This window comes from Mustela putorius, unplaced genomic scaffold (genome assembly GCF_011764305.1).
Source record: "Mustela putorius furo isolate JIRA1106 unplaced genomic scaffold, ASM1176430v1.1 tig00000487_pilon_pilon_pilon, whole genome shotgun sequence".
NCBI lineage: Eukaryota > Metazoa > Chordata > Mammalia > Carnivora > Mustelidae > Mustela > Mustela putorius.
Genome location: NW_025421399.1, coordinates 3,262,232 through 3,289,934, shown reverse-complemented (window position 1 = coordinate 3,289,934; position 27,703 = coordinate 3,262,232). Strand labels below are relative to the sequence as shown.

The 27,703-nt window shown below is 51.5% G+C and overlaps 1 protein-coding gene across 5 annotated transcripts; it reads left to right on the top strand.

Moving 5' to 3' along the window:
• The first annotated feature begins 28 nt into the window (after positions 1-28).
• DCAKD (dephospho-CoA kinase domain containing) lies at positions 29-27,703 on the top strand. 5 transcript variants are annotated; one of them, XM_004772485.3, is made up of 6 exons: positions 8,351-8,614; positions 13,502-13,723; positions 19,231-19,458; positions 19,836-20,039; positions 23,394-23,481; positions 26,478-27,703. In XM_004772485.3, exons 3-6 carry the CDS (start codon positions 19,347-19,349, stop codon positions 26,767-26,769), a joined length of 696 nt encoding a protein of 231 aa, XP_004772542.1. In that variant the 5' UTR covers positions 8,351-8,614; positions 13,502-13,723; positions 19,231-19,346; the 3' UTR covers positions 26,770-27,703. The 5 variants fall into 5 exon arrangements, with proteins under 5 accessions (XP_004772543.1, XP_004772545.1, XP_004772546.1 ...); XM_004772486.3 differs by lacking the exons at positions 8,351-8,614; positions 13,502-13,723 and adding an exon at positions 29-236; XM_004772488.3 differs by lacking the exons at positions 8,351-8,614; positions 13,502-13,723 and adding an exon at positions 7,233-7,364.

Genomic DNA, 27,703 nt, shown 5'->3' with positions numbered 1-27,703 from the left:
CCCGGAAGTCCTGGGCGTTCAGCCGCGTTTCGAGGGAAGAAGGGACCCAAGGTTGGTGGGGCCGAAGCTCCGCGACCGGGCGGCGCGTGGCATACTGGGAATTGTAGTTCGATGCTTGCTTAGGGTTTTGGGATGAGGCGCCAAAATCCAAGGTTTGACCTCAGCCTGCCCTTGCCAGTGCCTAGGCCACGGGTGAGCCGTTATTGGCTGCCGTTAAGGACCGTTACCATCACCAGGTAAGTAATGAGGCCTGAGGCCTGCGGGTGCTTCCCATCGGGAGCCCGAAAGCGTCGGGCCTTCTTGCAGAGCCTTGGTTGTAAGAAGCCAGATTGGTTCCTGGCCCCCTTTCCTCCCTCGGGACTCCAGGCGGCCCCGGTCGTCGGGAGTTCGAGGCCTTTTGAGAGACGGGGGATGCGGTGTGTGGAGCACTGATCCTGAGCTAGGAGACCTGACTGCTTAGTTCGGCTTTGCCGCTTCTTGGCCTCCAGCAACTGCTCTCCACGAAGCTCATACCGTTCCTAGGATTCTCCACATGCACTTTTTAATGAGCACTTATATGCCAGAGTCTGGGGTAAGGCTTTTCGTATATTTCATTTAATCCTCTCAACAAACCGAGAAGATGCGTTGTTGTATTATCCCCCTTCGGCACAGACGAAGAAATTTGGCCCAGATTGCTTGGTAAACCGCTCAGTCACAAAGCAAGTAAGTGCCAAAATCAGGGTACAAATTTGGATCTGTCGGCCCTTCGGCCCTCTGAATTCTCTATCACTACAAAAGTTCCATTGTCTGCTTGAAAATAAGTTATTAGAAAGTAATGGTGACCTCTCAATCTAGTTTTAGCATTGACTCAATGCTTCAGTCCCTTGGGTCTCACCCCAGTGTTTTTGAGTAATTGAGGCTTGAGGCCAACCCCTGAAGACATGGTTCCCATTTCTAGGGATTTCCCATTCAGGTTGGATTGTGGGTTGTACGGGAAGGACATGTTCTTATCCTCAGAGAGCTCCATGGCCAGAAAAAGGAATGATCTTTGCCATTGGGAAACTCTCAACGTGGAAAGAGGGAGAAAGTGGGAAGAAACACTCATATGACTCAGGGAGACAAAACAAAATAAAGCTAAATATTGTTAGTTCTTCGTTTTTCTCAGTGGCAGGCACAGAAGTAAATGTGATCCCAGGGGCCCCTGGGCAGCTCAGTGGGTTAAAGCCTCTGCCTTCCGCTCAGGTAGTGATCTCAGGGTCCTGGGATCGAGCCCCACATCGGGCTCTCTCTCTGCCTGTCTCTCTGCCTACTTGTGATCTCTGTCAAATAAATAAATAAAATCTTAAAAAAAAAAATGTGATCCCAAACAGCAGATAATCCCCACTCATTTATATCGGACTTTAGAAGGGAAGGACATCCACTCAGACTGAGTGCTGTCAGCCACACTCATCTCTCTAGGACCAAGACTGCTGTCCGTATGATTTATTCTATGCAGCTGCAGGCCAGAGGAAGACGCCAGAGATGATGATGATAAAGCCGTATATGTATGTGTTAGATGGATTTGATTTCTAAATGTTTGGCTTGTAGGTCATGTGACCTTGTAAAGTAGGTAGGGAAGGGGACTTGAGAAAATTGAGCTTGCCACAAAACAATCACCACCACCTCACAATGATACTTAGTAGCAGAACCAGAACCCCGCATCTGGTATTCTAATTCCCAACCCTGTATTTTCCTTTCTCACAGATAAGCAGAGGTTGAATAAAAGCTAATGAAACATGACCAGGGCAGAGTGATTACAGGGTCCATTCTGAAAACCTGCCGTTCTTGAGGTTCAGAGCTTAAGAAAGACACTGCCTTGTATTTTACTCCAAACTGAGCAGTTTTTGCTCAGTGGAGAGCCTTTCTGGGAGGTAGACGGGCAATGTGACTGTCATGTCCAAGCTCAGAATGTAAGTCCCAGTCCACAGTTCTAGAATCCAGCACCTCTGAGAATTTCAGAGTTCAAAGGTACCTGAAAGGCAGTTATTCCCCCTCTGCTAGGATCTTTCAAATTAGAATGCTCACTTAGATTTTGTAGAATCTGTTATTTCTCTGTAATAAAATGTGTTATATTTTTAAAAGAAATTGAGTGTATGTGTTCCTTTTTTTAAAAATGACTACTGAAAACTTGAATATTGCCACGTGTGATTTTGGAATGTAAGTTTACTTTTGAGTTTATTATCCCGTTGGGACAGTTTCCTAAATTGGGTTTGTGGATAGTGTCTTGGAATTCGAGAGTTCTCATATTTGTTCCTCCCTGTTACCCCCTCCGCCTTCTTTAACAGAGAGCCTTCTACTTTCAGATAGTTCTTATTGATAGAAGTTGGCCAAGGTCAGCCTTCTGGAGTTAAATGGAAGCTTATGATCCTGTGTCTCTCTACATAATTATTACATATTCTTCCATTAATATCTGGTTCCCTGAAATTCTTTTTTCCAAGGTAAACTTTCTCAGCTTCCTGAGTGCCTCATCACATTAAAATAGCAGGATTTTCCCACCTAGCCCTGCTGGCTCTTTCTACCCTACCCATTCTGGCAGAAACACTCTACAAAGGCAGGGAGGTACAGCAGAGCCCAAAGGGTGGCTGAGGAATGGGCCTGTGAAACCCTGCAGATTCTAGAGTTTACTCCTACTGTGGATACCTCTGCTATCCCTTCACAGTTGTTACTGGAGACAGAAGACTATAGTGATAAGAGAACATACTTCAGAGTCTAACTCTCTGGGTTCTAAGTTCTAAAAAATAAAAAATATTTTATTTTTTTATTAACATATAATGTATTATTAGCCCCAGGGGTACAGGTCTGTAACTCTACCGTTGCCTGATGAGTGACCTTAGGCAAGTCACTTTACCTCTCTGAGCCTCAATGCAGGCAAAACACTTAGTGAAGTGACTGAGACAGTCAGTATCTACTAAATCATTATATCTCTTCCCAGGAAGTCAGCATTCCCTGTGATGATCAAAGGAAAACTTCCTCACGATGTCCATCACAGATCAAGGCCCTTGCTGTATTCCCAGCTTATCAGAGATCTATTTCTTCTAATGGGCCTAGGAAAGCATGAACCAGGTTGTGGTTCATTTTTCCAACACCTTGGGGGCACTCACCATACGCCAGGCTCCACAGCAGGAACTAGAGAATGAGGGATAGAACAACACAGTCGTTCACTCCACACGTTGGTAGCTACAGAGACCGACTGTTACGGTACAGTGTGTGAAAGAGTGGGAACATCAAATGCAGCTCAGCCTGAGGGCACCCTTAGCCTGGGGAAAGAGGTTCTGGAAGAAAAGATGGCTGAGCTGAGTTTTCAAAGGGGAGCCAGACAAATGGGGCAAGGGGTAGAGGCGAGTCCAGCTGCCTGAGAGTGGGTGCTCTTGAGGTCCCACAGCAAGAATTATAGGAGCATTTTGGAGACTGAGACGAGAGGCAGTCAGGAGTCAGACCAGGAAGGGATGTGGAGGGCATGCTGAGGGGGTCGGACTTTATCCTGAGGACTCTTGAAAGCTGCTGAAAGATTTTTAGCTGGAGAGAGAGAGGATGAAATTTTTTAATTTTTTTAATTTTTAATTTTTTATTAACATATAACGTATTATTTGCCCCAGAGGTACAGATCTGTGAATCATCAGGCTTATACACTTCACAGCACTCACCATAGCACATACCCTCCCCAATGTCCATAACCCAACCACCCTCTCCCTCCCCACCTCCACCCAGCAACCCTCAGTTTGTTTTGTGAGATTAAGAGTCTCTTATGGTTTGTCTCCCTCCCGATCCCATCTTGTTTCATTTTTTTCCTTCCCTACCCCCCAAACCCCCCACGTTGCCTCTGAAATGAGGATGAAATTTTTGTCATTAAAAGATCATACTAGGGCAGCAGCCTAGCTGTCCTAAGGAAGAGAGTTTTTCTCTGAGGAACAGGGCTAGTGTGCTCAGTTGTAAATAAGGGGTGATCTTGGGCAGCTTCCTGTCTCCCCTGGAACTCACTTTCAGGAAGGGTACCCTTCCTTCCTATGATAGCTCCCGACACATGGGTCTGGAATGCAGTGGGTCCAGCCTTCTGTGGCTTAAATCTGTGGGATTTAAAGTGTGCCAGCCATTCCCTGCTCAGTGAAGTTGGGAAAGCCAGGTGCAATTTGAAAAAATAACAAGGCCTGATTGGGTATGATTAAATGAGCTGGAGAGATAAGTTAACTGAAGTTTGGGGTGGGGCGGGGGGGGGGGTGCAGATCTTTGGGTCACCATTGTTAGAAATGAGAAAAGCAGACTTTGAACTTGGCCTTGGAGGCAACTTAATTGCCAGATCCTCGGTTATAATTTCTGGGGGCCATGTGGACCTACCCCTGAGCTGGCTCACAGGTGTGGTTTTACTTTTTTGTTTGTGCGGTTGTACAGTTTGCAACCATTTTCTCCTGTGTTCCATGAAGGCAGGGAATTTGTTGGATTTTCCTGTATCCTTTGGGCCAGCACAGAGTGGGCCCTCAATATTTGTTGGATTACTTAATGTGTGAATGAATGGTGAGAAGGAAGGGTTAAAGGCTTCAGGTGTGGAAACATTATAGGGAAAGGGCAGAGGCAGGAATAGGCAGTATGGTGACCCATTGTGTTTGTATAGTGTTTATTGGTCACAGAATGTGCTAGCATACTGTTTCTTTGATCCCCACCATCAACTGTCTCGCCTGACACTGTGCAATGAACAGGGCAGGTGTTACTCCCATTTTACCATGAGAAAACAAGAAGTTCAGTGATGAGTCTGAAGTTTCAGTGCTACTTAGTCTGAATTTAGACTTGAACCTGGTGTTTTAACACTAAGTCTGGTGCAAATAACTATATCACTTTTTTTCTTGGCCTTCCCCAAGGGAGAACATATGGTGAGACATATGGTGAGACATATGTCTAGAGGGGTGATCGGGGCCAGGTCACAGAAGGCCTTAAGTTTCAGGGTAAAAAGTTTGGACTTTATCTTTCACCTGGTGACAACCTATGGGAGGTTGTTTTTTTTTTTTTTCCCTGAAGCTGTTTAATAAAGGATAAATATTAATGGTATTTGTAAGGTGCGGTATAAATTTAATTGCATATTAATATTTATTTAAAATAAACATATGGAAAGTTAGTTTAATTTTAAGAACCAAGAGTCAAAGACCAAGGAGTCAAAAGAGTCATCCCTCTCGGACTCAGAGGGTGGTTCATTAAACAACTTGGAAGCCGCACCATATTCCATGTATCGTGCTTAATGCCGAGGACACAGAGGTGACTGAGATGCAGGTCACTGTCAGGATGAAGTGAGACCATGTAAGCAGCTAGAGCCAGTTTATTATTGCTATCCTGAATAAAAGAGAATATGTGTTGGAATCGAGAAAGCCCTTAATGGCATCAGCTCCAAACCACCAAGGCAGAGGTGGTACAAGGATGTACTTGGGTTGAGGGCCCTGTGGCATCCTTCAGCCTTTCCTCTGGGATCATCCCAGCAGAGATGCAGAGCAGAGTTGCAGCTCCTATAGGCCCATTGGACCACAAGGATGCCTACTTAAAAGACAAGGCCCCAGGAAAAAAAAAAAAAAAGACAAGGCCCCGGCCTGTACACTAGTGCTCCCAATACCGTAAGATGGTGTCTGGGAAAAGCAGGATCATCTACAGGGGTTTCCTAACAATATGCCCCAAGAAGAGGTTGCTAATTTGAGAGTGGGGAAGATGTATTCCTATCCCTGTCATTGCCATGGCAGCCACGATTGGGAGTTGTATATCCCTCTGATGTGGACAGGAGTAGGGACAAGGTTCAGAACTAATAAAGCTAGGTTATCTGTAAATTGTTTGATGCAAAAAGGAAACAGGACTGTTAGATCTGGCCTTATGGAATGGGAATTGGAATTGGTCTGCATGATCCCACAGGTTAGAAGTAGGGGAGATATTGTATTATCTAAGGAAAAACTTTCTTACTGTCAGGACTGGACTTCAAATTTGGACAGCATGAAGCTCTCTTGAAAAACAGTTCCCGGGGCACCTGGGTGGTTCAGTGGTTAAGCCTCTGCCTTTGGCTCAGGTCATGATCCCAGGGTCCTGGGACTGAGCCCTGCATCAGGCTCTCTGCTCTGGGGGAAGCCTGCTTCTCCCTCTCCCACTCCCCCTGCTTATGTTCCCTCTCTCACTGTGTTTCTCTGTCAAATAAATAAATAAAATCTTTTTTAAAAAATAGTAAAGTAAAACAGTTCCCTGACACTGGGCATGGCCAAGCTTAGATGCCAGATGTAGAGGAGATTCAAATGCTAGATTGGTGTTTGGATCAAATGGGCCCTTTGATGATGAAATGCAAGCCTATTTATTGGGTGATGGCAGCCAGTGGTGTTGACATGAAGAGGAAAGGTTTCAGGGACTGGAGTGGTCAGAGAAAGATGTTGAATTACTTCTTCAATGTATCTGATTCCTACTGTGCTAGGCACTGTTCCAGGCACTGGGGATATTCCTGGTGAAGACAGACAAGATTCCTACCTTAATGGCGCCTGGGTGGCTCAGTGGGTTAAGCCTCTGCTTTCGGCTCAGGTCAAGATCTCAGGGTTCTGGGATGGAGCCCATGGGGCTCTCTGCTCAGCAGGGAGCCTGCTTCATTCTCTCTCTCTGCCAGCCTCTACTTGTGATCTCCGTCAAATAAATAAAATCTTAAAAAAAAATAAACATAAAAAGGAAGCAGAAAGCAGAGGTATTTAGGGAGAGGGCAAGGAAGCAGGGTAAGGACCACCTGCTATATATGTGGCACCGTTAGGTGTTATGTATTTCTCATGCTTTCAACAAACAGCCTAGTGGCCATTTATCCCCACTTTTAATAGCGGAGACGGGGTGAGAGGCTTAAGTGACTTGCTGGGCTTGCCCAGACAGAATGAGCTCTACAGCCAACTGACACTGTAAGAGAGCAAACGGATTAACTTCCGAGAATCAGTTGCCTCTTGTATGAAACGCGGACGGTGTCAGTATCCAGCTGTGAAAATTCAAGGAGCTGATGCCTACACAGTGCTCTTAGGACCTGTTGGGCTGGAGGCTGGCGTTACCTGCCATTGCCAGGGGCCGCACAGCTGGAGGTGGCCGAAGCCTGAGTTTGAAGCTAGGACTTTCCGGGGTTTTTTGTTTGTTTGTCTTTTTTCCCTCGGCGGGGAAGCCTCTGGCTCGGAAGGGGGAACCACCCGCGATGACCACCTTTCCCAGCGCAGGGGACCGCGCGGCTTCCCGCCCGGGCTTCCCGCCGGCCGGACGTCCGGTCCACGTGCGCGCGCTCCCGAGGCCCCGCCCGCCCGCCGGGAGCCACCCAGTAAGCGCCGCAGAGATTGGGCGAGCGGCGGCGGCCCAGGCAGGGTCAGGGGCGTCGGGTACGTAGCGCGCCGCGCGGGCGCGTGGAAACGGCCCGGCGCATGGTGGGGGGAGTGGAACGGACGGTGGCGCCCGGGAGGTTGGCGCCCCGACACTGCTCGGTCCCAGAGGGCTGGGTCCACCCTCGGGGCCCCGCGTCGCGGCGTTGGGCCTGGCTCTGGGGCGCTCCGAAGCCCGTCCGAGGCGCACCGGTGGTTCTGCGCGGTGGTACGGGCAGTGCGCGCCTTGTTTTACAAAGCTCGGCTACAGTCTGTTGCGCAGATACTATGTAGCAACCCCTGCGTCGAACGCTTTGGCGTCCCTGGCTCATTGCCTTGACAGCAGCTCTGCTACGCAAGGTGGTGTTTCCCCTGTTTTACAGCTGTGGAAATGGACAAAGGTTTACGGCTAGAATGGCGGCAGAAATTGTGGGTTCAAACGCAGGTTCAGTCCAAAGCCGCTATGCTTCAGAACTTTGTGGTCAGGTCTGTTTTATTTTTGTATGCAGCGTCTGCCCTTTCCAGTTTTATGAAGCTGCGTACCTTTCCAGCTCCCAGTTTGCTCATCTGTTACCCATCTCGTAGGGTAGATTAAAAGGGTACTGCTGTTTGGCTGAGTGATCATCTCCGTCTTTCAGACAGGGCTTGGCCTCCACTTTCCTTTTTCCCAGGAGGCTGGACTGGTTATCGCGTTTTAGGGAAGACCCCCCCCCCCCACCTCCCACCAGGCCTGGGTGACAGCATTGAGATTCCCACTCACTCTCTAGTAAAGAGGCGCCCTGGCCCCAACTTTTCTTCCTTCCCCAGGTTCCCAAATGGAGACATTGACACCTCTGTCATCGAGTTTGCCTATGAAGTTTTATTTCTCCCTTAATTATGGGAAAATTATCACCTGAGTGAACATTGACATTAAGTCCTAATTTTAAAGATGGGGAAATTGAAGGCTTTGAATATAGGCTTTCGGGGATGGGGAGTGTTTGCGGGGGCGGGGAGCGGGGAGAGTGGTGGCTGATATTTACCAGAATAAATCAGATGGATTTGGCTGGATGCCGACCTAGGTCTTGGGCAATACTAGAGCTCTTGACTGATGAATAGAAAGTAGACAGGCCGGTTGGGGTGGTTTTGTCTTCGAAGGGCCATAAATTCCCACCGGATCCTCTTCGGTCTTGTGCAAGGTCTGAATCTGTCCTTCTGAGTAATACATTTAAAGAGTTCAGATCCTTTCTTGGTGCCTTGCCTTAGGAGAAAATAGGGCTGGTAACTGAAGGCAGGTAAGCAGTGAACTTTGGTTTGTTTTCAAAACTATCCACGGGCATGTTTTTAGATAGTTAAAAATTTTCTCTGATATTTGCAAAGGTTATGATTTCAGGTAATTGTAAATATTAGACACTTTAAAAATGAAACTCTTATATCAGGCATGTAAATCTGCAATGGAATTTCAATACCATAGTGATTTGATTTCTCTTCAGTTTAACCTTTGAAATTTTGCATTGCTATTGTTCCTCCAACTTCTATTTCTAGCTAATTTCCTCCCCAGAATTTTTTTCTAGTAATACATTTTATGCTCGAAAGCCTTTCATTTGTCGTCCTACTTATCTGCAACAAACAACAAAAAAATTAAAACTAAAACATTGTGAAAATTGTCTTGTGGTCATAATATTAAATAATTTCTCCTGGATTGAGTTTTTATATTGTAAAATATATAGTTGATCAAAACACCTGTTTTTGATCAATTGTTAAACGTAAGTTTAATTTGAAATGCTTTTCTTAATAAGTGGAACTTTTAACAGTTCATGTGCGTATTTAAAGTTCATGTATGTTTGCTAGAATGAGCAGAGCTTTAATTTGTGACGAGTAGCGCTGAAAAAGTTGGTTCATATAAGTACGTAGGACTTGAAGGCATTTTGTTGTGGTAACATTACTCAGTTCCTTGAACATCCTCTGAGTTATGGGCCCCAAAACCCCACAGTGATCTGTCATTAAAATCAATTATTTATTTATTTTTAAAGACCCTTTTTTTTTTTTGACAGAGACACAGCAAGAGAGGGAACAGAAGCAGGGGGAGTGGGAGAAGGAGAAGCAGGCTCCCCGATGTGGGGCTTGATCCCTGGACCCTGGGATCATGACCTGAGCCCAAGGCAGATGCCTAATGACTGAGCCAACCCAGGCGCCCCTGAAATCAATTATTAATGACCTTCTAGTACACAGTTCTTTCAGGTCCCATTTGAACCTTATTCAAAGATTTGGACGCCACCTGACTCAGCAGAAGCATTGGTTACGCAGTCACTGTAGGCAGGCACGTCGTCAGCATGAACACTGATGGTTCCAAGTGCCCCTTGGTGGTGCCAGGGGAATTTTGCACTAGGGACAGTACACCTTAGTAAGAGTTTGGCCTGGGTGGGTAGTTGTGCCTTTCTTTGAAACCTGGGAGATGGGGCAGGGTAAAGGGAGACCTGGGAAAGAAGAGGATGGAGACATGTTCCAAAGCTGGTCTGTTCCCATTGGTAGAGGCTGTGGGCAGTGAGTGGGAAATGTATTCCTCCTACACTGTGCCTCTGTGCCCCTTGGAAGATCTTTAAGCATTCCCCGGGCGTCCTGGATCTACCATGCACAAATATCTTCTTTTTTTTTTCTTTTTGAGATTTTATTTATTTATTTGCCAGAGAGACAGCGAGAGAGGGAACACAAGCAGGGTGAGTGGGAGAAGAAGAGGCAGGTTTCCCGGTGAGCAGGGAGCCCGATGGAGGGCTCCATCCCAGGACCCCAGGATCACGACCTGAGCCGAAGGCAGGCACTTAACAACTGAGCCACCCAGGCACCCTACGAATATCTGACTTCTTTTAGCTTTAATTTCCTCACCTTTAGAATGGGCATAAACCAAAGAACTGACTTCACTGGGTAGTTTTACTGATCAGACGGGATGAGGGACATCCCTGGCACATGGACGATGCTCAGATCGTGGGTGACTACTCTTTTTTTTTTTTTTTTTTAAGATTTTATTTATTTATTCATGAGAACCAGAGGCTGAGGGAGAAGCAGGCTCCCCGTGGAGCAAGAAGCCCAATGTGGAACTCGATCCCACCTGGGATCACAAACTGAGCTGAAGACAGACAATTAATTAACCCACTGAGCCACCCAGGCACCCCCACTCTTTTTTTTTTTTTTAAGATTTTATTTATTTTAGAGAGAGAGAGTGTGCAAGTGCTTGTGTGAGCGGGGGTGCAGTGGGGGATGGAGGGGAAGAAGGAAAGAGCTCCAAGCAGACTCTGTAGAGTGCACTGAGCTGCAAGCACAACCCCCCCAACATGCGTGTGCCCGCATGCACATACACACACACACACACACACACAAGGCTCCATCCCTCAACCCTGCGCCCATGACCCCAGCCAAAACCCAGAGTCAGCTGGCCACTTAACTGGCCAAGCTGCCCCAGCAGCTATTTCTTATACTCTAGTGTCCCCCATCCTGGAAACCTCGCTTTCCTAGCCACTCTGCCTCAGTTTCCTCATCTGTGAGTCCAAGATATTGTCATCCCAGAAAGGTAGGAGGGGGAAGTGACATGGAAAAGGTTTTGTGGTTCTCATGGTAGGTTTTCTGGAGCAGATATGCTGTTATTTTAAAATAGTTAATTTTGAGGGTCGACTGGGTGGCTCAGTTAGCTGAACGTCTGACTTCAGTTCAGGTCGTGATCTCAGGAGCCCCTGTTGAGCTCCCTGCTGTTAAGCCCTTCATCAAGCTCTGTGCTCAGCAGGAAGTCTACTTCTCCCTCCCATCCCCTTTTGCACATTCCCTCTCTCTCTTAAATAAAATCTTTAAAAATAATAAAAATTAAAATAGTTAATATGAAGTTCCTGCTTACCTATGAGCTGGACATTTTTCTGCATGCTTTGTGTATTCATTCAACGGATGTTTTTGAGGGCCTTCTACTTGTCAGGCCCTGTTTTCAGTCCCTTGGATACAGTAGTGCCCAGATTCTGGGGCAAGGCATATTACAGTAGATGAACACGTGGATACGTAATGTGTCATGTAGTGATAAGTTGGTAAGTGCTATGAAGAAAAGTGGAACCGTGAAGAGACTAGAGAGTGAAATGAGGGTGCTATCTTATACATTCGGGACAGCCTCTAATAGGGTGATGGTCGGACGGAGGAGGGTGTAAGCCATGCAGCCCTATGGGGGAAGAGCTTTCCATGTGGAAGGACCAGCATATCCACAGACCCAAGGTAGGAGTACACTTGACATAGTCAAGGAACAGCAAGACGACCAGTGTGCCTGGAGGGCTGAGATTAAGGGGAAGAGTGGTAGGAGGTGCTGGGAACAGAGTTGCCTGCATACATTGTGGAGCCCCTGTAGGACCCTGTAAGGACTTGGCTTGTGCTCTACATGAGAGAGGAACCATTGGAGGGTTTTGAGCAGAGGCGTAAAATGATTGGACTTGCATTTTTTTTAAGATTTTATTTATTTGACAGAAATCACAGGTAGGCAGAGAGGCAGGCAGACAGAGAAGGAAGCAGGCTCCCTGCTGAGCAGAGAGCCTGATGCGGGACTCGATCCTAGGACCCTGAGATCATGACCTGAGCCGAAGGCAGCGGCTTAATCCACTGAGCCACCCAGGCGCCCTGGATTTGCATTTTTAAAGGCTTGCACTGGCTGCTATATCACGAGCAGATAGTTGGGGATCAAGGGTGACAGCAAGAAAGCTCAGATGCTACTGCAAATCGTGGTGGTGGAAGGACTGAGCCGGATCTCCCTGGGCTGTGAAGGTAGCTGGGAGCACAGCCAGCAGGGGGCGCGAGTGGGTGGGATGAAGATTGTGAGCAAGGAGCCAGGAGGACACCAAAGTTTTTGGCTTGAGCAACTGAGAGGGTGAAGATGCCCTTTGGGCAAGTGAAGTAGCTTGCAATGACTGTGACGTGTCAAACACTGCGTGGGGGAAGAGGAGGTGACTGTGATTCGTGTCACCTCATTCAATCCTGACAAAACCCATGAGTCGTCATTATTAATCACATTTTGTATGCAAGGAACGAAGCCATAATGCTGAAGTCTGGCAAGGCCACACAGCTGGTTAAGGACAGAGCTGAGGTCCCAGCTGAGCCCTCTAACTCTGAAGCCTCTGAGAGCTAGCATTCCCTGTGATCCTTCTAGCCTGAGCACAGGCATAGTAGTCCAGTGCAAACAGCCTCCCTGGCGACCCGTAAACACTCCCGAACTGATGGGTTATGCTTGGAGAGTGCTTGAGAAGAGTGACTTGTTCCCTCCCCTTCCCTTGCTGTTGGCAGAGGAGAAGGGAGACGGCCAATACCTTCTCTTGTGGCTCCCTCCAGGTAATTGGCAGCTTGGAGGAGGTAGTGACTTAATAGGCCTAGCAGACGAGAACTTGGACTGAGGTTTAAACCGCAGCCTCTCCCCAGTAATGAAAGATTAGGAGGGAGGAAACCATAGATAAAAATAGCACTTATTAGTTAACTGGAAAACAATATATTTTTGCAGCCACTGGTTCCACGAGAAAATAATTGGGTCCCAAGGCAGGGAATGACTCGTTTTCATGAATGATTATATTGATCATTGGAGCAAAATGGATACATCCCCTCTGGAAAGCAGTTCGAAGGAGAAGCGTCTGGCAGGTCAGGCATGTCCAGTGAGAAATCCTGGGAGGCTGCAGGAGGAGGAGGAAAGGAGGCTGCAAGCTAATGAGGGAGCCAGGTCCTGGCCCCTGGCACAGGCAGGTAGGGGCTGTGGATTGGGAGATGCAAAGCAACAGAACCTGCTTCCATGGTAAGTCCTGAGAGCTCTCCCCAGGGAGGAAAGAGTGTCCATTCAGGTATCAGTTTCTTATTCTGTTTAACCCAGGGGGTGTTTTGTTTGTTTCCTCCCCGCCCCCAACCCAGAGGGATATACTGTCCTCAGGTAACATGTTCCCATGGAAAGGGGAGCAGGCTGGGAAGTTGGTTCCAGCCTCCCCCTTGCCACTGACAGGAGATGTGACCCCAAGGTTTTTCTGTCCCCTTCTTTTGTATGGGCTTATTCAGTTCATCCTACAAAAAGCTTTCAAACACTTTCTCAGAACTAATAGGGAACATTGGTGAGTGCTAGGCAGAAGTGTATGCCAGGCACTTAGAATGAAACACTCGATATGTATGAAGTCTTCTACTCTTCACAGCGACTCAGGGTAGGTGCCATTAGCTCCATTTCACGGATGAAGAAACTGAGTCAACGGAAGTCTAAGTAACTTGACCTGTATCACTCACCTGGTACGTGACGGATACTGGATGCTATGTTAGATGCCGGAGACAAAGCGTTGGAAAGGGCATGGCTCATGGCCCTAGTGGAGCTTATCGTATTTAACATGATGAAAACAATCACACAACCATGATGGGTACAGGTAAGGAAAAGAATGGCACAGAGAGGTCAGGGGCCTGATTTGAGTGGGGGGATGGACAAGGCTGCTCTGAGTGGAGCTGTGATGTGATGTGCCTTCTTGCTGCTTTCAGGTCCTCACTTAGACCTCCTGGGTCCTGATTTAAGACGATGACCGGCCCCAGGGCGCATCAGTGGCCCAGTCGGTTAAATGTCTGACTCTTGGTTTCAGCTCAGGTCATGATCTCAGGGTCCTGAGATCAAGCCCCGAGTTGGGCTCTGTGCTTAGCACGGAGCCTGCTGGAGATTCTCTGCCTCTCCCACTGCCCCTTCCCACCCACTGGTGTGCATGCTCGCTCTCTCTCTCTCTAATAATTAAATGAAATCTAAAAAAAAAAAAAAATGACCCTCGTTGCTCTTGATATGCTCCCCACCAACATCATACATATTTTAAGTATATTGTTTCTGCCCTTGCCCCCCCCCCCCGCCCAACCTCCCACAGTAGACTAGGAGGCTTTGCTTAGAGGGGGCAGGCCCTCTTGTCTTGAGCAGGGCCTGGTTCCTGATTGGCTGAAGAAATGAATGCAGAATAAACCCAGGGGAGTTAGCCGGGAAGTGAGCCGGGGTGGCAGGGGAACAGAGACTGAATATTCAGGGACAGAAAGCAGGAATGCAAGGCATGGATCAGGTTCCTTGACTGAGGGGTGTGGTGGGGGGCAGAGAGGTCGAAGGTGGGCAGGTTACATGGGGGCCCAGAGGCTTCTGTGAGAGTCTAGGAGGATAGGAGGAGAGGGAAGAAGACAAAGAAGGTTTTAAGCAGGAGAGTGACGGGATCGGAGGTCCACTTGAAGCCATGACCTTGGGCATCTTGAGAGAAGCCAGACAGGAGTTGGAGGGGGTCACTGCAGAGGTCTAGGTGCAGGGGATGGGACTTAGGTTTGGAGGGTGGGCCTAGTGGAGTCGGGACTAGGACAGACAGCAAGGGGCGGCAGGGTTTTGTGTCTGGAGACCCATGAAGCAGCCTACTCTCATTTTTCCGTGTGAGACACCAGCAGAGAAGATTTCAAGAGAGACTTTTTTAAAAGAAGAATTTATTTGACAGAGAGAAATCACAGGCAGAGAGGTAGGGGGAAGCAAGCTCCCTGCTGAGCAGAGAGCCCGATGCAGGGCTTGATCCCAGGACCCTGAGATCATGACCTGAGCCAAAGGCAGAGGCTTAACCCTCTGAGCCACCCAGGCGCCCTGAAAGATTTTATTTAAGTAATCTCTACACCCACCATGGGGCTCAGACTCACAACCCCGAGACCAAGTCGCACATTCCACTGACCGATCCAGCCAGGTGTCCCAAGACTAGTCTTCCTTGAATGCTTTTTCTTTGTCTTCTATGGGCTGTTGGGGCCCAAGAGGTGAAAAATGAAAGGCGGTTTAGGGCAGCTCCCAAGATGGGACCCCCCCCCCGCCATTTACAGAACACAGCGAAATTCGCTCCTCAATTCACAGACTACAGACCCCACCTCTGTGACTCAAGTCCCGACCCCTTTTTTTTTTTTTTAAGATTTTATTTATTTATTTGACAGAGATCACGAATAGGCAGAGAAGCAGGCAGAGAGAGGAGGAAGCAGGTTCCCTGCTGAGCAGAGAGCCCGATGCAGGGCTCAATCCCAGGACCCTGAGATGATGACCTGAGCCAAAGGCAGAGGCTTTAACCCACTGAGCGACCCAGGCGCCCCAACGGAGCCTTTTCTTTACACCCTGCTGTCTTTCCCCCAGACAGGGAGAATGAGGAAGAAAGGACTTGGATGTGGCTCCCCTGGGCTTGGAGGTCCGCCTTGGCCGATGCAGCCAGGCCTGGGATCCTTTCCTGGAATCCAGCTCCCATTTCTCTTGTGCGGGGCACTTGCTTTCTCTGTTACCATGGGACTTGGTGTTTCCTTCCTCCTCCGGCCAAGTGGCTCTGGGAACAGCTCTGGTATTGGGGAGGAGGATTCCCGGGCCACCAGCGGCCTCATCACTCATTGGTCCCCCAGGCGAACATCTCCTGACAGCTCTGGGAAGTGCCACACCACAAAAGGGAGGAAGAAAGCCCCAGTTAGCATCAGGCCCTTGCTCACAGGTGTGGAGACTGAGGGCCAGACGAGGGGAAGGGGCAGGCATTTGGGGGATCAGCTTTTTGTCATTTATGGAGTGCTCTCCATCCTGGGCCAGGCCGATGAGGAGGCTCCCACTGTCACACAGAATGCAGAGAGACTGGGACCCGGGCTTCCTGACTTACGGTGTATAACCTTCCATTTTATTTTTTTAATTATTTTTAAAAAGCTTGTATTTATTTGACACAGAGCGAGCACAAGTAGGGGGAGCAGGCAGAGGGAGAGCGAGAAGCAGGCTTCCCGCCAAGCAGGGAGCCTGATGAGGGGCTCGATCCCAGGACCCTGGGATCACGACCTGAGCCGGAGGCAGATGACTGAGCCACCCACCCAGGTGCCCCTAACCTTCCATTGTAACAGCGGTTCTCATGCCGCGCTGGCTGGGACTATAGGGTGGAACTTCTCTGAAGTTTCGTAGGGAATTCAGATCAGGGCCAGGCTGCGGAGTTGCTGTGTCGTTCCCATTGCTTGCGTGTACGTGGCGGTGGAATGAGGGGAAATGAGGAGATTCTGTGCCAGAGCAGGAGTGGGGTCGGGGACAGGTTACCAGAGGGGGTCGCTTCTCCGTGGGTCTCCCTGGGGAGGAACTGGGGACGGGTTCCTCAGCCTTCTTTTCCTTCTTGCTAAGCCGTGAGGGTCCGTGGGCTCTTCTCTCGCTCACTGCAGCTCCCTCCCTGGGCAGGTCTGTGAGCAGGCCCTGTGAGTGGGTCTGCACATGCACAAACACACACACACACACACACACCCAGGCCCCGGGTGAGTACTGTGTGATTACTCTGGCTCCCCTGTTGCTGCTCTCTTCTTGGCTGCTTTCATTTGTTACTGTCTCTTCCTCCAGTTTTCCTGGGGGGCAAGACCTAAAAGTTTTCCTCTGGCTACCCAAGAGGTCCCCGATGCAGAACTGCGAGGCACAGAGGCGCTCTGCCCACGGTGAGCGGAGGAATAAGTTGGGCAAGGCTTGTTGGATGGGAACAGCTGGTTTTTGTCCAGCCCCTCTCAGCCGGGGGGCCCACGGCCTCCCAGGGCATGTGCTCCTCCATCCCCTTGGCCTTCCTGACAGAGGCCAAGCAGCTGTTGGTCTGTTTCCACAGATGGTCGTAGAAAGCGCAGAGAAGGGAAGCTACTCATTAAGTTACCCCAAGAGGCTGGGACAGAGCGGAGCCTGGAGTTGACATCCATGCTCCAGTGGCTGCTGTAAGACCTCACCCCCTGTTCTGCAAAGGGAAAACACCAGTATGATCATCTAGAAATCATTTTTCTTGGGCTCTGAATTGATTTGCCTATAGCCATAGTCATCGTCTTTATTTTCTCTTAAAGATAAATTAATTTTTCATTTCCTAAATCTGTTAAGGCAGGAGTCTAGACTCAGAGGTGGGAGCCCTGAATTCATCTCAGGCTCCGCTCAGAGCTGTGGCCCTGGATAAGTGCCTTCCTCTCTCTGGTCCGTCATCTCACTGTAAACAAAGAGGCAGAGTCGATTGCAAGCCTGGGACACAGCAGAGCTGTCTCATCACTAGACTTTCCGATTCAGCATGTCTCGGGAGGGGTCCTGGTCCTGTGAAGGGACAGGAGCTGAGGTCACAGGCTCTGCTGGGCCCCCTCAGCCAAGTCTGGCCAAGTTGGGTGTCCAGGTGACAGTGGCTTGCTTTCAGCGGGGAGGGGCCAGGGCCCAGTGGCGAATTGGCCCTTGCCTCTTCCCTCTGCCGCTGTGTCTTCTCAAGTTCCGCTCGCATTCTTCCAGACTGGTCTTCTGCAGAGGAGAGGCAAGCTGACAGCTTTAGGGACAACAGGACAGAGCTGGGATTACAAAGCAGTTGCTGGATTTTTTCATTTCAAAGCTTCAGCTGAGTGAACAAAAGAAAAAAATTTTTTTGACAACAGAACCCTATCCGTAAGTCCTCTCTGTGATAGCTTGGGGGAGACCACCTGGGGGCCGCTCCTGGTCACAGAGGTTAAGGAGAAATGCTTTGCAAATGGTTCAATGACTGAGTTAGGCCTCTCCATTTGGATGACGACTCTCGTGGGCATTCTCGTCTCTCCTCTGCTGGCTGCCCTGGGAGAGCGAGCCTGGGCAAACTTCTGGGTTGGTGTTTTTTCTTCACCACCCACACCCGAGCTGACGCCTCCCCCTTGTCACTTGGTGCGTCCTCAGGGGAGGCAAACTCATTTCGGTATAAGCTCAAGCAAAGTGTAATTAGGACAGTAAATCTGCCGTTAAAAAAAAATTAATAATAAAAAAAATAAAGTCCCATGACAGATTTCAAGGTCCTGGAAAAGTGATTTGATGCTGACGGAGGGATAGGGGAGACTGGCCTTCAATTTTATTTCTTCCAGCCTGGGAGCAAAGTCCGAGACATGGTAACCCTGAACCCTGTTTACTCCAGAAAATACGTTACTTTTAAAAAGTCTTTTGTGAGATAGTCTGAGGCTATAAGAACGGGGACGTCACTTCACGAATGTCTGTTTTAGTCTCTGTGCCTCGCGGTGACTTGGGCGTCCGCCTTCTATCCCTACGTCTCTGTCCTCACTTCCTCCCCTGGACATTCCCCGTGGAAATGACAGTGTCCCCAGGGCTTCCAGTGCATTTTCTCATTTGGTCTGCAAACAGCCTTAGGAGATCGGTTCTATCACCCCCGTTTTATGGATGAGAACACTGAGGTTCCGAGAGACAGGTGACTTGTCCAGGGTCTCACGGCATCCTAAGTACATGGAGAAATGGGCTCCGAAAAGGCCCCCGAGCCAGCTCAGGGTTCCCTCCCGCAGGCTGTCATCCTTCCCTCGCAGTCCTCCAGGGCAAGTTCCGCACTCCTCTGACCCTCAGGCTTCCCGGCCCCCGAGCCATCACTTCCTCCAAGCTCCCCATCTGAACCACGTCCGGTTGAGGAGGGAGATTTCTTTTTGGACACCCAGAGAGTGCTGGTGCTGGGGGGTGGGCAGGCAGGACCATCTTCCCCGGGAGCCTCAGGGTCCCAGACTATAAAGTGAAGGCCAGAAGGGGCGCTCTGTGGGCATCTGGAAAGTGCCTTGGATTCCCCACAGAGGGACAGGTGTCCCCTTCCGAAGCAAAATTTGCCTGCAGCAGGGTACTGCTGCTTCCAGAAAGCACTCTGCTTAACAGCACCTGACATTCTTCTGCTTACTCAGCATTTTGGTTGCTAAATTTGCACCATGTTGGTTTGTCTTGTTTATGAATGCTTTCTAAAGACTACTGTAGGCCTGTCCTGAAAGAGTTTTCTCTCTTAGGATGGATCCAGAGTTGCCCAAGCTCAGAACAACACTCTGCCTGGGCAGGCCACATCTCCCTTCCACTCCTTTGCCTACCCGCCCCATCAACCCCCCGGGCTGGGTCTTCAGGCTCAACACTCATCAGGCCCACTGTTGTCCCCAGGCAGGTCCTTCTGGCATTCCTGGGACGGGGCATCCCAACCAGCCAAGCGTGCCCTACTCCGGTGATTCCTTGACTCCTGGTTCGGCATTCTCACGGGCCTCCTGTCTCCTGGGAAGATGTTCCTGGTGGGCCTCACGGGAGGCATTGCCTCGGGCAAGAGCTCTGTGATCCAGGTGTTCCAGCAGCTGGGCTGTGCGGTGATTGATGTTGATGTCATCGCCCGCCATGGTGAGTTGAGAGGGGCAGGCAGCAGGACCCTGCACAGCAGCTCCCCTATACCCCTTTCTGCCATCGTGTCTCCCTTTTTTCTAAGTCCTTTCAAGGCCTTGGAGGATGGCAAGGCTTTCCCATCGGCCGTGGTCTGATGTCCTATTCCCTGCCCCCCCATGTCCTCGTCCCTCTCCATCACCTCACCCTGTGACCCACTCGAGGGGTTCCATGCACTCTGCTCTCCTTTGCAACTCCTTTCCCTCCTCTCTTTTGGTTTTTGCTCCGAGTATAAGAAGCACCCGTGGGTTCCCCCATCCTTTGGCCTCTAGTCATTTGGGAACCTCTGGCTGGCCTGGAGGCTCTAGAGAGTGACCCAGCCCCCACTTCACGCACAGTGGTCCAGCCAGGATACCCCGCCCACCGGCGCATCGTGGAAGCCTTTGGCACTGAGGTCTTGCTGGAGAACGGTGACATCAATCGCAAAGTCCTGGGGGACCTGATCTTTAACCAGCCCGACCGGCGGCATCTGCTCAACACCATCACGCACCCCGAGATCCGCAAGGAAATGATGAAGGAGACCTTCAAGTATTTCCTCCGAGGTAAGACCCAGGGTGTGGGACAGGGGTGAGGCAGAGCCCTCTTCTTCCAGGGCCAGGGCCCTCCTCCTCTGTGGAGAGGTTGGCCAGGGAGAATGGGAGCTGGCTGGTCTTTGCACCCTCCACGCAGAGCCCCATGCAGCCCCCGAGGAAAGGCACACATGTTCCTCAGCATTTAAAGAGGTTGACAATTGAGTGAGAAGAGACACTTGAGGCTTTTGAGCTGCGATCCCCAGGAAGTTAAGTTGATTTTTCTAGCAGGGTTGGGAGTAATAACAGCTGACAAATGGTGGAGTCTGGAGACCTGAGTTTCAATCCTGGCCTCATAGCTTCTAGCTGCGTGACTTTGTCAAATGAACCAGCCCCTCCCCTGCACAGTGAGGTTAATAATGCCAACCTCGAGAAGCTATTCGGGGGGACTGGGTCCACATCAGTAACCATCGATCGCCACATGGTATGAACCGTGGTCGGAGTCAGATTTGGTGCTTGTCAGGCTGCCTGGGAAAGTAAGCTTGCAGACTGGACCCTGGAGAGGGCCCCAAATGGCCAGGGCAGATACAGGGTGATGGGGGGTGGGAGGGTCCTACACAGAGGCTAGTCCTTTGGGATGAGGGCTCAGTGGAGAGAGTTAGCTTGGCGTGTGCTGGGGCTGAAAGAAGGGACAGTGAAAAGCCAGGGTCTGTGCTCAGCTGGCAAGAACCTTCTGGAGCTTGGCAGCCTTTCCCAAGCTCTAGCTCCAGTGCCAGCCCTGTTCTTAGGAGGGTTTTGGGCCAGGGTGAGCTGATCAGGTGCAGGGTGGGGTCAGTCACCAGCAGTGGAGAAGGAGCAGAGGACAGTGGCTTCAGATCAGGCGGGAGGCTGGCCTGGGGTCCCTGTAGATCCACCTGCCAGCCTCTGGCATAAATGGCCACCAGCCCGGGTGTCGGAATGGAAAGCCTGGCTGCTTCTCTCCCCATCACCAGTCACAGTGCTGAGACTTTGTTCCTGGAGGGTATGGGGGAGCCTTCTAGGTTTTCTCATGGCTTTGATCCTGACCTTATTCTCAAAGTTCTCATGTGGAGTGGGGAACCTCTCCCTACCCCATCTTCCTCTGGCCTGCACCTCCCTTCAGAAGGAAAGAGAGGACTTGACAGACGTCCACGGTGTCAACCTCCCCCAGCCCCATCCCGTTTCCCCTGCTCTGGCCGAGGCCAGAGAGGGCTCAAGGCATCGTCCCTGCTGAACTGGCTTGCTTTGCGTCTCAGAACTTTGCTGCACACCTCCCTCCCTCTCTCCTTCCTCAAGGAGAGTCTCTGGACTCTTTTTGCCTTTGTCCCGCGTCTTGTGTCTGCACGAGGACCCCTCCCGGCCCCTACCCAGGAGCAAAGCCTTCTGTCTCTCCACGATGCCCTTTCCACGTTCGCTCCCCGGCCAGTTGCAAGTACATCTGTAGGGTTTGGAGGCGGCGCGGCGGCTCTCCCCTTCTGAAGTCAAGCAGCGGATAATGTCACCCGCTCCAGAGTTCTCCTGCTGTGTCATCCACCCCGCCTCCCCTCTCCCCAACCACCACCACTCAAATAAAAGCCAGAAAGCTCTTTTCAGCTCGATAAGGTGAAAAATGGGGACGACAGCTGTGGCTTCCACAGTCCCAGTTTTTCCCTGATGAGTATAACAAATACAACTGTCAAAGTTGGTATAATCAAACGTCAGATAAGATCACCAGCTGCTGGGGAGGTCTCTGTGTAGGCAGACGGATGTCTTCATAGAGTCAGGATAGTTTGCAGAGCTTATCAAGCAGGAGGGATGCGACAGCTGAATAGCCCTTTGCCGGTGAACCAAAGAGCTGGCCACAAGCTCCCGAGAGGGGCCGAGGAGAAAGGACAGTGTGGGGACAGGGACGGGTGGGGGCAGAGCAGGAACGGGAGATAAGAGGCCCAGAGAGGGTCTGGTCTTGGCTTCTGCTCTGAGCTGGGAGGGGAGTGGGGGAGCGGGAACTGTGGGCCCCCCCTTCTTCCAGGGAATGGAAGTAATAATAATCATCATTTATGGAGCACTTGGGTGAGGTGCTGAGTGGTTTCCAAGCTTTCGCTCATTTGATCCTTACCGCCTTCCCGGGAGGGAGGTAACCTTCACACAGATGAGGTTTGTTCAGGGGCCCAAAATCATATGGTGGGAAAGGGCGGGGGGGGGGGGGCGTGCTAAACCCAGGTGTGTCATCAGAGCCCATTCTCCTAACCGCCTTGTTCAACTCAAGGTTTTTCTTGGGCTTCCCAAGCAGCAGATCCTGGGGACCAGGAGCCCCATTGGATTGGGTCGTCCACCCTGTCTCGTGTGTGTGTCTGGCTCTGTGGTTGGAAGTGTTTGTGGGGCCAGGCAGGCATCTCTGGGCAGAGGCAGTGCCCAGCCCTTTCCCTCACGGCTCCTGGACCCCTGCCAGCTTTTTACACACACACTGGCCCAAAGAGAATGAGGGGTGTGGAGACCGTGGTGTTTGGGGGATGGGCAGCCCAGGTACACGTCCTGTCACCATGGGTGAGGGTACCGCCCTTGACTGGCCTTGGCTTGCATCCAGAGGGCCAGCCATGTGACTTATATTTTCTTAGTCATAATCCCCCACCACAACAAGACCAATCCGTGCAGTCCTTGGCTGGAGGCCCGCCTCCAACGTGGAGAAGTCACCTCTTCCTTCCTGGGGATGCTGCCGCTGCCCCTGGTATGAATCTCTCATGAAGTGTTGGTAGAGATAGCCATGCAGGACTCTTCTTCAACAGGGAGTCACACTTCTGTTTTTTTGTGGGTGTTTTTTTGTTTGTTTTTTTAAGCAAAGATGAGTGAAGGAGGGGCAGAAAGGGCCCAGTTCCTCCCGGAAATTCTCCGGTCTCCTCCAACTCTGTGTTATTTCCTTGCTCATAAATAACAACCCTTTAGGTTCAAGATCAAGGTGAACTCAACCCTTAGTGCCTGCCCTGCTCTCTTCACCAGCTTTGCCTCCCATGGTGCAAGGCGTCCACGGCCAGAGCAGTAGAACATCGCTGCCCCTGATGCTTTGCTGTCCCCCATTCCTGGAACCCTCACCTCCAAACACTCAAGTTCAAGTATCAGAAGCCCTACCTGCATTTCAAGGCCAGTACAATGCCATCCCTCCTGCAAGGTCTTTCCTGATCCTCTTAGGCAGGATCGACCTCTGCAGCATTCTGTTCTGCTTGGCATTGGCACTGGCAGGCGTTCAGGTTATGCCTACCCTTGTAGGGTCTCCCCCTTTGCTAGGGAGCTCTCGATGGTAGGGGCCAGTGGCTTCTACTCCATCCCCTAGCCTGACACACCATCCTTAGTGTTTGCTTGCAGAATTGAACTGTGGGCTTCCTGGCTTCTCCCCAGGATACCGCTATGTGATTCTGGACATCCCCCTGCTGTTTGAGACCAAGAAGCTGCTCAAGTACATGAAGCACACCGTGGTGGTGTACTGGTGAGTGTGTGTCACATGGCCTGGCCTGACCAAGGCTGGAGAGGTGGGCCCCTGGAGTAAAGCATCTACCTTCAGAATGGCCCACATCCCTTTGCCCTTACCCCACAGGGCCGCCAGGAGGCCCTGGGGATTTGGGTGGCTGTGCCCAGAACCTATAGGAACGACTTCTGTATCTGACCTAGCTATTTCCCCAAGTAGGTGCCAAGCGAAGGCCCCCAGGCGTCTCTAGTTGCTTGGGAGGGGCTCCCCCTGCTGGCTCTCGGGGGCACTTCAGCCCAGATGCCCTGAGCCGCCATGTTCTTAATCCCTGGAGCCCTTTTCCCTCCTCACCTTTCCGGACAGCTCCTACATTTACTCCTTCACTCAGTTTACCTTTCAGCATGAGGTATTTAGGGCAGGAGCTGATCCTTCTGAATTACAGAAGAGAAACTCGAGGGAGGAGTTACTTGGGGGGGGGGGGTGTCCAGGGTCCCGCCCCTCCCGCCCCGGGCAGCCCCTATGAACGGACGTGTGCCAGGGGCGAACTGTCCAGAGTCCCACTAAGGAGGGGGCTTTGTTCTCAGAATCCCTCAGGACACGACGCAAACCAGAATCCGGGTTTGGCAAACAGAGCCAGATCAAACCGCCAGCGAAAATGAGTCACAGTCCCAGTGGGGGTGAGTGTAGATGAGGCTGTAGGATGTGTCCGCCTCCCAGAAACTTCCTGGATGCCACCCACGAGTACCGCACACACAGAGGTGGGCACTCGGCTCTGTGGGTATTTTGGGCCCAGGGCGGCTCTCCAGAGACGGGTGCGTGGGAGGCTCCCAGCGCCTCCGGAGCAAGGCCCGGAGTGCTCACGCCCTGAGCTTCGCCCTGCCCGCCCCCACAGCTGCCCACCGCGGGCTGCCACAGAGGGCCGGGTCTCAGGCATCCTCACGGCCCCTCCCCACCCTCAGCCCCCAGCCCGTGTCTCCCGTGGAAACCCACAGCCTCTCCGGCTTCTTTATTCCCTGTCTGTGAGAGGCTGTCAGCGAAGGCCAAGCACACTCCATGAAGAATTTGCCTTGGAGTCTTAATACAACTGGAACTTTGCATCAGAGGATTAAAAAAAGGGAGGGGGGCCGGGGAATCTTCCAGCAGAGGTGAGAACAATTGGTTCTATCCGCAGTCGCCAGATGACCCCACGCCCACCTGCCTTGCCGCACTTTCCTTCTGGTTCCGTCTGTTGTTCGCTAAGAGCAGAGGGGAGCTGTGGCTCCAGGGGGATGCGTTGGGTTCCCTGGATAGGGCCGGAGATCCTGCCGGGGCCACTCACCAGCCGGAGGCGCCTTTGCTGGAATCCCAGGTGCTATTCACGCCCCACTTTCAGGCTCGAGAGAGAAGCCAGAGACCTGGGAATGAGTGATTATTTGCTTTTCATTACGGGAATCTACATGGTACAAAACCAAAGATCCCCTCATGGATTCCTTCAACTATCCAAGTATCCCCGGCGTGTCTGAAATAATAGGGGGCATTTACCAAATCTATGTAATACTAAAATGGGATTGTACCCAAATGGGATTGTTCACATTTTTGAGAAACTGGCCAGTCACAGAGTAAGGGTTTGGGTAAAAATCCTCTTCCCACAAATAGTTTCAGTCCTTGAACTGAGCATATGGGCCTCTCTCTGAGCCTCAGGAAGGGCTGTGAGGGACCTCTGCCTTCACGTTCCAGAAAGCCCTCCAGTCTAGGCCACACGTTCTGAAGGCTGTGTCTTCCCAGGTGGCTCTAAGTCACCTATGTTCACCCAGATTTCCCCAGCCGCAGGCTCACAGCATCCCTAAGAGGCAGCCCTTGTTTTTAGCCAGGCAGGAACCGGCTCCATGATCTTGACAGGACACTCTCCCCATAACAAAGGAAATCAGAAGTCCAATTTACTTTTTAAGGCTAGTATAGATACCATTCTCCTTCAAAGTCTTCACGGATCGGCCAGCCAGAAATGATTTTCTGGAGCATTCTGGTCTGAACGGCATTAGAATTGACCAGTGTCAGGTTGTGTCTGTCCTTGGAAGGTGTGTCTTCACATCCCTGGAGGCCCTCTGGTCTAGGCCACACCTAAAAGGAGACCAAACAGTAGTGGTCAGATTCTCTCATCTTACCTCGGGGAGAGCTCAGGCCTAGCGGCTCAGCAGACAGCCCCCAGACAGCGGAGCCTGCTCTCTCTTGTTACCCCTGAGGGCTCAGGTAGCCATGGAGCTAGAGGGAGCTTAGAGATGACTCCCTTCCAAAGGACAGTCTGGCAGGTCCTGTGTAGCCACAGGCAAGACAGGAAGTTTCCTGAGGAAGGGCCTAGCTGGTAATGTCAGAGTGGGCAAAAGACATACTCTCCGAATTTCTTTTGGAGTCGGCGGACTGGGCGGTGTTTAGCTTTGTCTGTGATGCTTCTTCCTGTTCCAAGGATCAGATCCAGCTCTCAAGTCCTTGCTACACGGGGAAGCACTTTGGGGCTGGCTGGTCCCCCTGGGTCAGTGGCATCAAGCCTGGCAGGCACTCTCTTGGCTCTCGGTGTCCAGGGGAGGGGGTGAGGAGGCAAGGAGAGGGGTCCCTGTGGTAGCTCAGGAAGCTGTGTTGGATGCAGCAGGCCCAAGCCCCAGGGGAACTACAGGAAGCGACCGGCTGGCAGGCACAGGCCTGCCAGTAAAGGTCAGCCATCCAGGGACTCAGGATGTAGCTGTCGCCAGACGACCAGATCTTCCCAGCTTATAACTGGGAAATCGCAGGCCTAGTGGCAAGGCAGAGAGCCCCCAGATGGGGGGGAGAGCCGCCGCTGCAGCCCTTCCCCCTCCTGTTGACACCCATCCACCCGGAGCCCATCAGAGCCCATCAGCGCTGCTGCGAATGCGATGAGGCCCCTGAAAGAGATTGCAGGGGAGGGGCTGCCCACCCCCCACCCCACCCCCGCCCACCGTGGTTTGCCAGTGGGAGGGAGGCTGGGGCCTACAGTGCCTGAGCAGCCCTCCCACCCCTGCCCTCAGTGACCGGGACACGCAGCTGGCGCGGCTGATGCATCGGAATAGCCTGAGCCGGGAGGACGCGGAGGCCCGGATCGAGGCCCAGCTGCCCCTGAAGGATAAGGTCCGCATGGCCCGCCATGTCCTAGACAACTCGGGGGAGTGGAGCGTCACCAAACGCCAGGTCGTCCTCCTGCACGCGGAGCTGGAGCGCTCCTTGGAGTACCTGCCGCTGAGGCTCGGAGTCCTGACAGGTCTCGTGGGCCTTGCCGGCCTCCTCTACCTGCTCACCCACTACCTCCTGCCTTCCCCCTAGCCAGGCCCTCCTGATGCCGGAAGCCCCAAGCCTTGATCTCTCAGAGTCCGGAGCAGGTGGCAAATGCATCTTGTTTCCTCCCAAGCCCGTCAACACACACACACACACACACACACACACACACACTCTGAATCTGGGCAGAGCCTGGCACAGGGCCCCTGTTCTTTGGAGTACATCCGACCTGAGGCAGAGAAACAGCCCTGTCGGGGGATACCCCTTCCCACCTTCCTAAGGGCCCCTCCCTCTGGAGCCCCCCACGGAATGGTGTCTGCCATGGGGCATGAAAGCAACGGTGGGAAGCTGTTGTGAAATTCTTGGGGGCGCAGGCAAGGAACACTGTCTCTGTGGCCATGAGCACCCCTCTCCAGGCACATGCCCTGTCATGACCAAAACCTGCGTCCTGGACCTGGGACATAACTGTGGTCCAACAGGATTCTCCCCTAGTGTGGAGCCCTTGGCCCGGATGCAGTGAGGGCTCCTTTGCTGGTAATGCTGTGGCAGAGCCTCTTGGGGGATGACCCCCCCGGCTCACCTTGGCATTTCTCCGGCGTTCCCCACACACGCTCCCCAGCTGCCACCTGTTGGCCTCCCACGCCTTGTTCTCCTTGCGCTAAACTCTCAGTAGTCCACACGCACGAGGCTGTTTCCTGCCTCTGTGCCTTCGCTGTGCTGTGCCCTCACCTAGAATACCTTTTGTTTTTCTATAGCTGGATAACTCCCAGCTCAAGCACCATCTGGAGCCCCAGGCTGTGTCGGTTGCTGTGGGATAGCCCACACCCCCCCCCAGCCGCCGTGTTTTACTTTATTGGTCCCTCCTACTAGACTGTCTGTCAGCTGTTCGGGGGCCACGTCTGTGTCTTGTTCATCTCCGTACTCCTGGTACAGATCCTGACTCGCCATTGGTGCTTAATAAAATAGAGCGTGTTGATCTGAA

What these genes read in the sequence shown, in the direction of transcription:
- DCAKD (XM_004772486.3), top strand. Translation starts at nt 19,347, where the DNA reads ATGTTCCTGGTGGGCCTCACGGGAGGCATTGCCTCGGGCAAGAGCTCT. An exon ending in TGATGTCATCGCCCGCCATG is followed by an intron (nt 19,459 to 19,835) that starts GTGAGTTGAGAG and finishes CTTCACGCACAG; the next exon opens with TGGTCCAGCCAGGATACCCC. An exon ending in CTTCAAGTATTTCCTCCGAG is followed by an intron (nt 20,040 to 23,393) that starts GTAAGACCCAGG and finishes GCTTCTCCCCAG; the next exon opens with GATACCGCTATGTGATTCTG.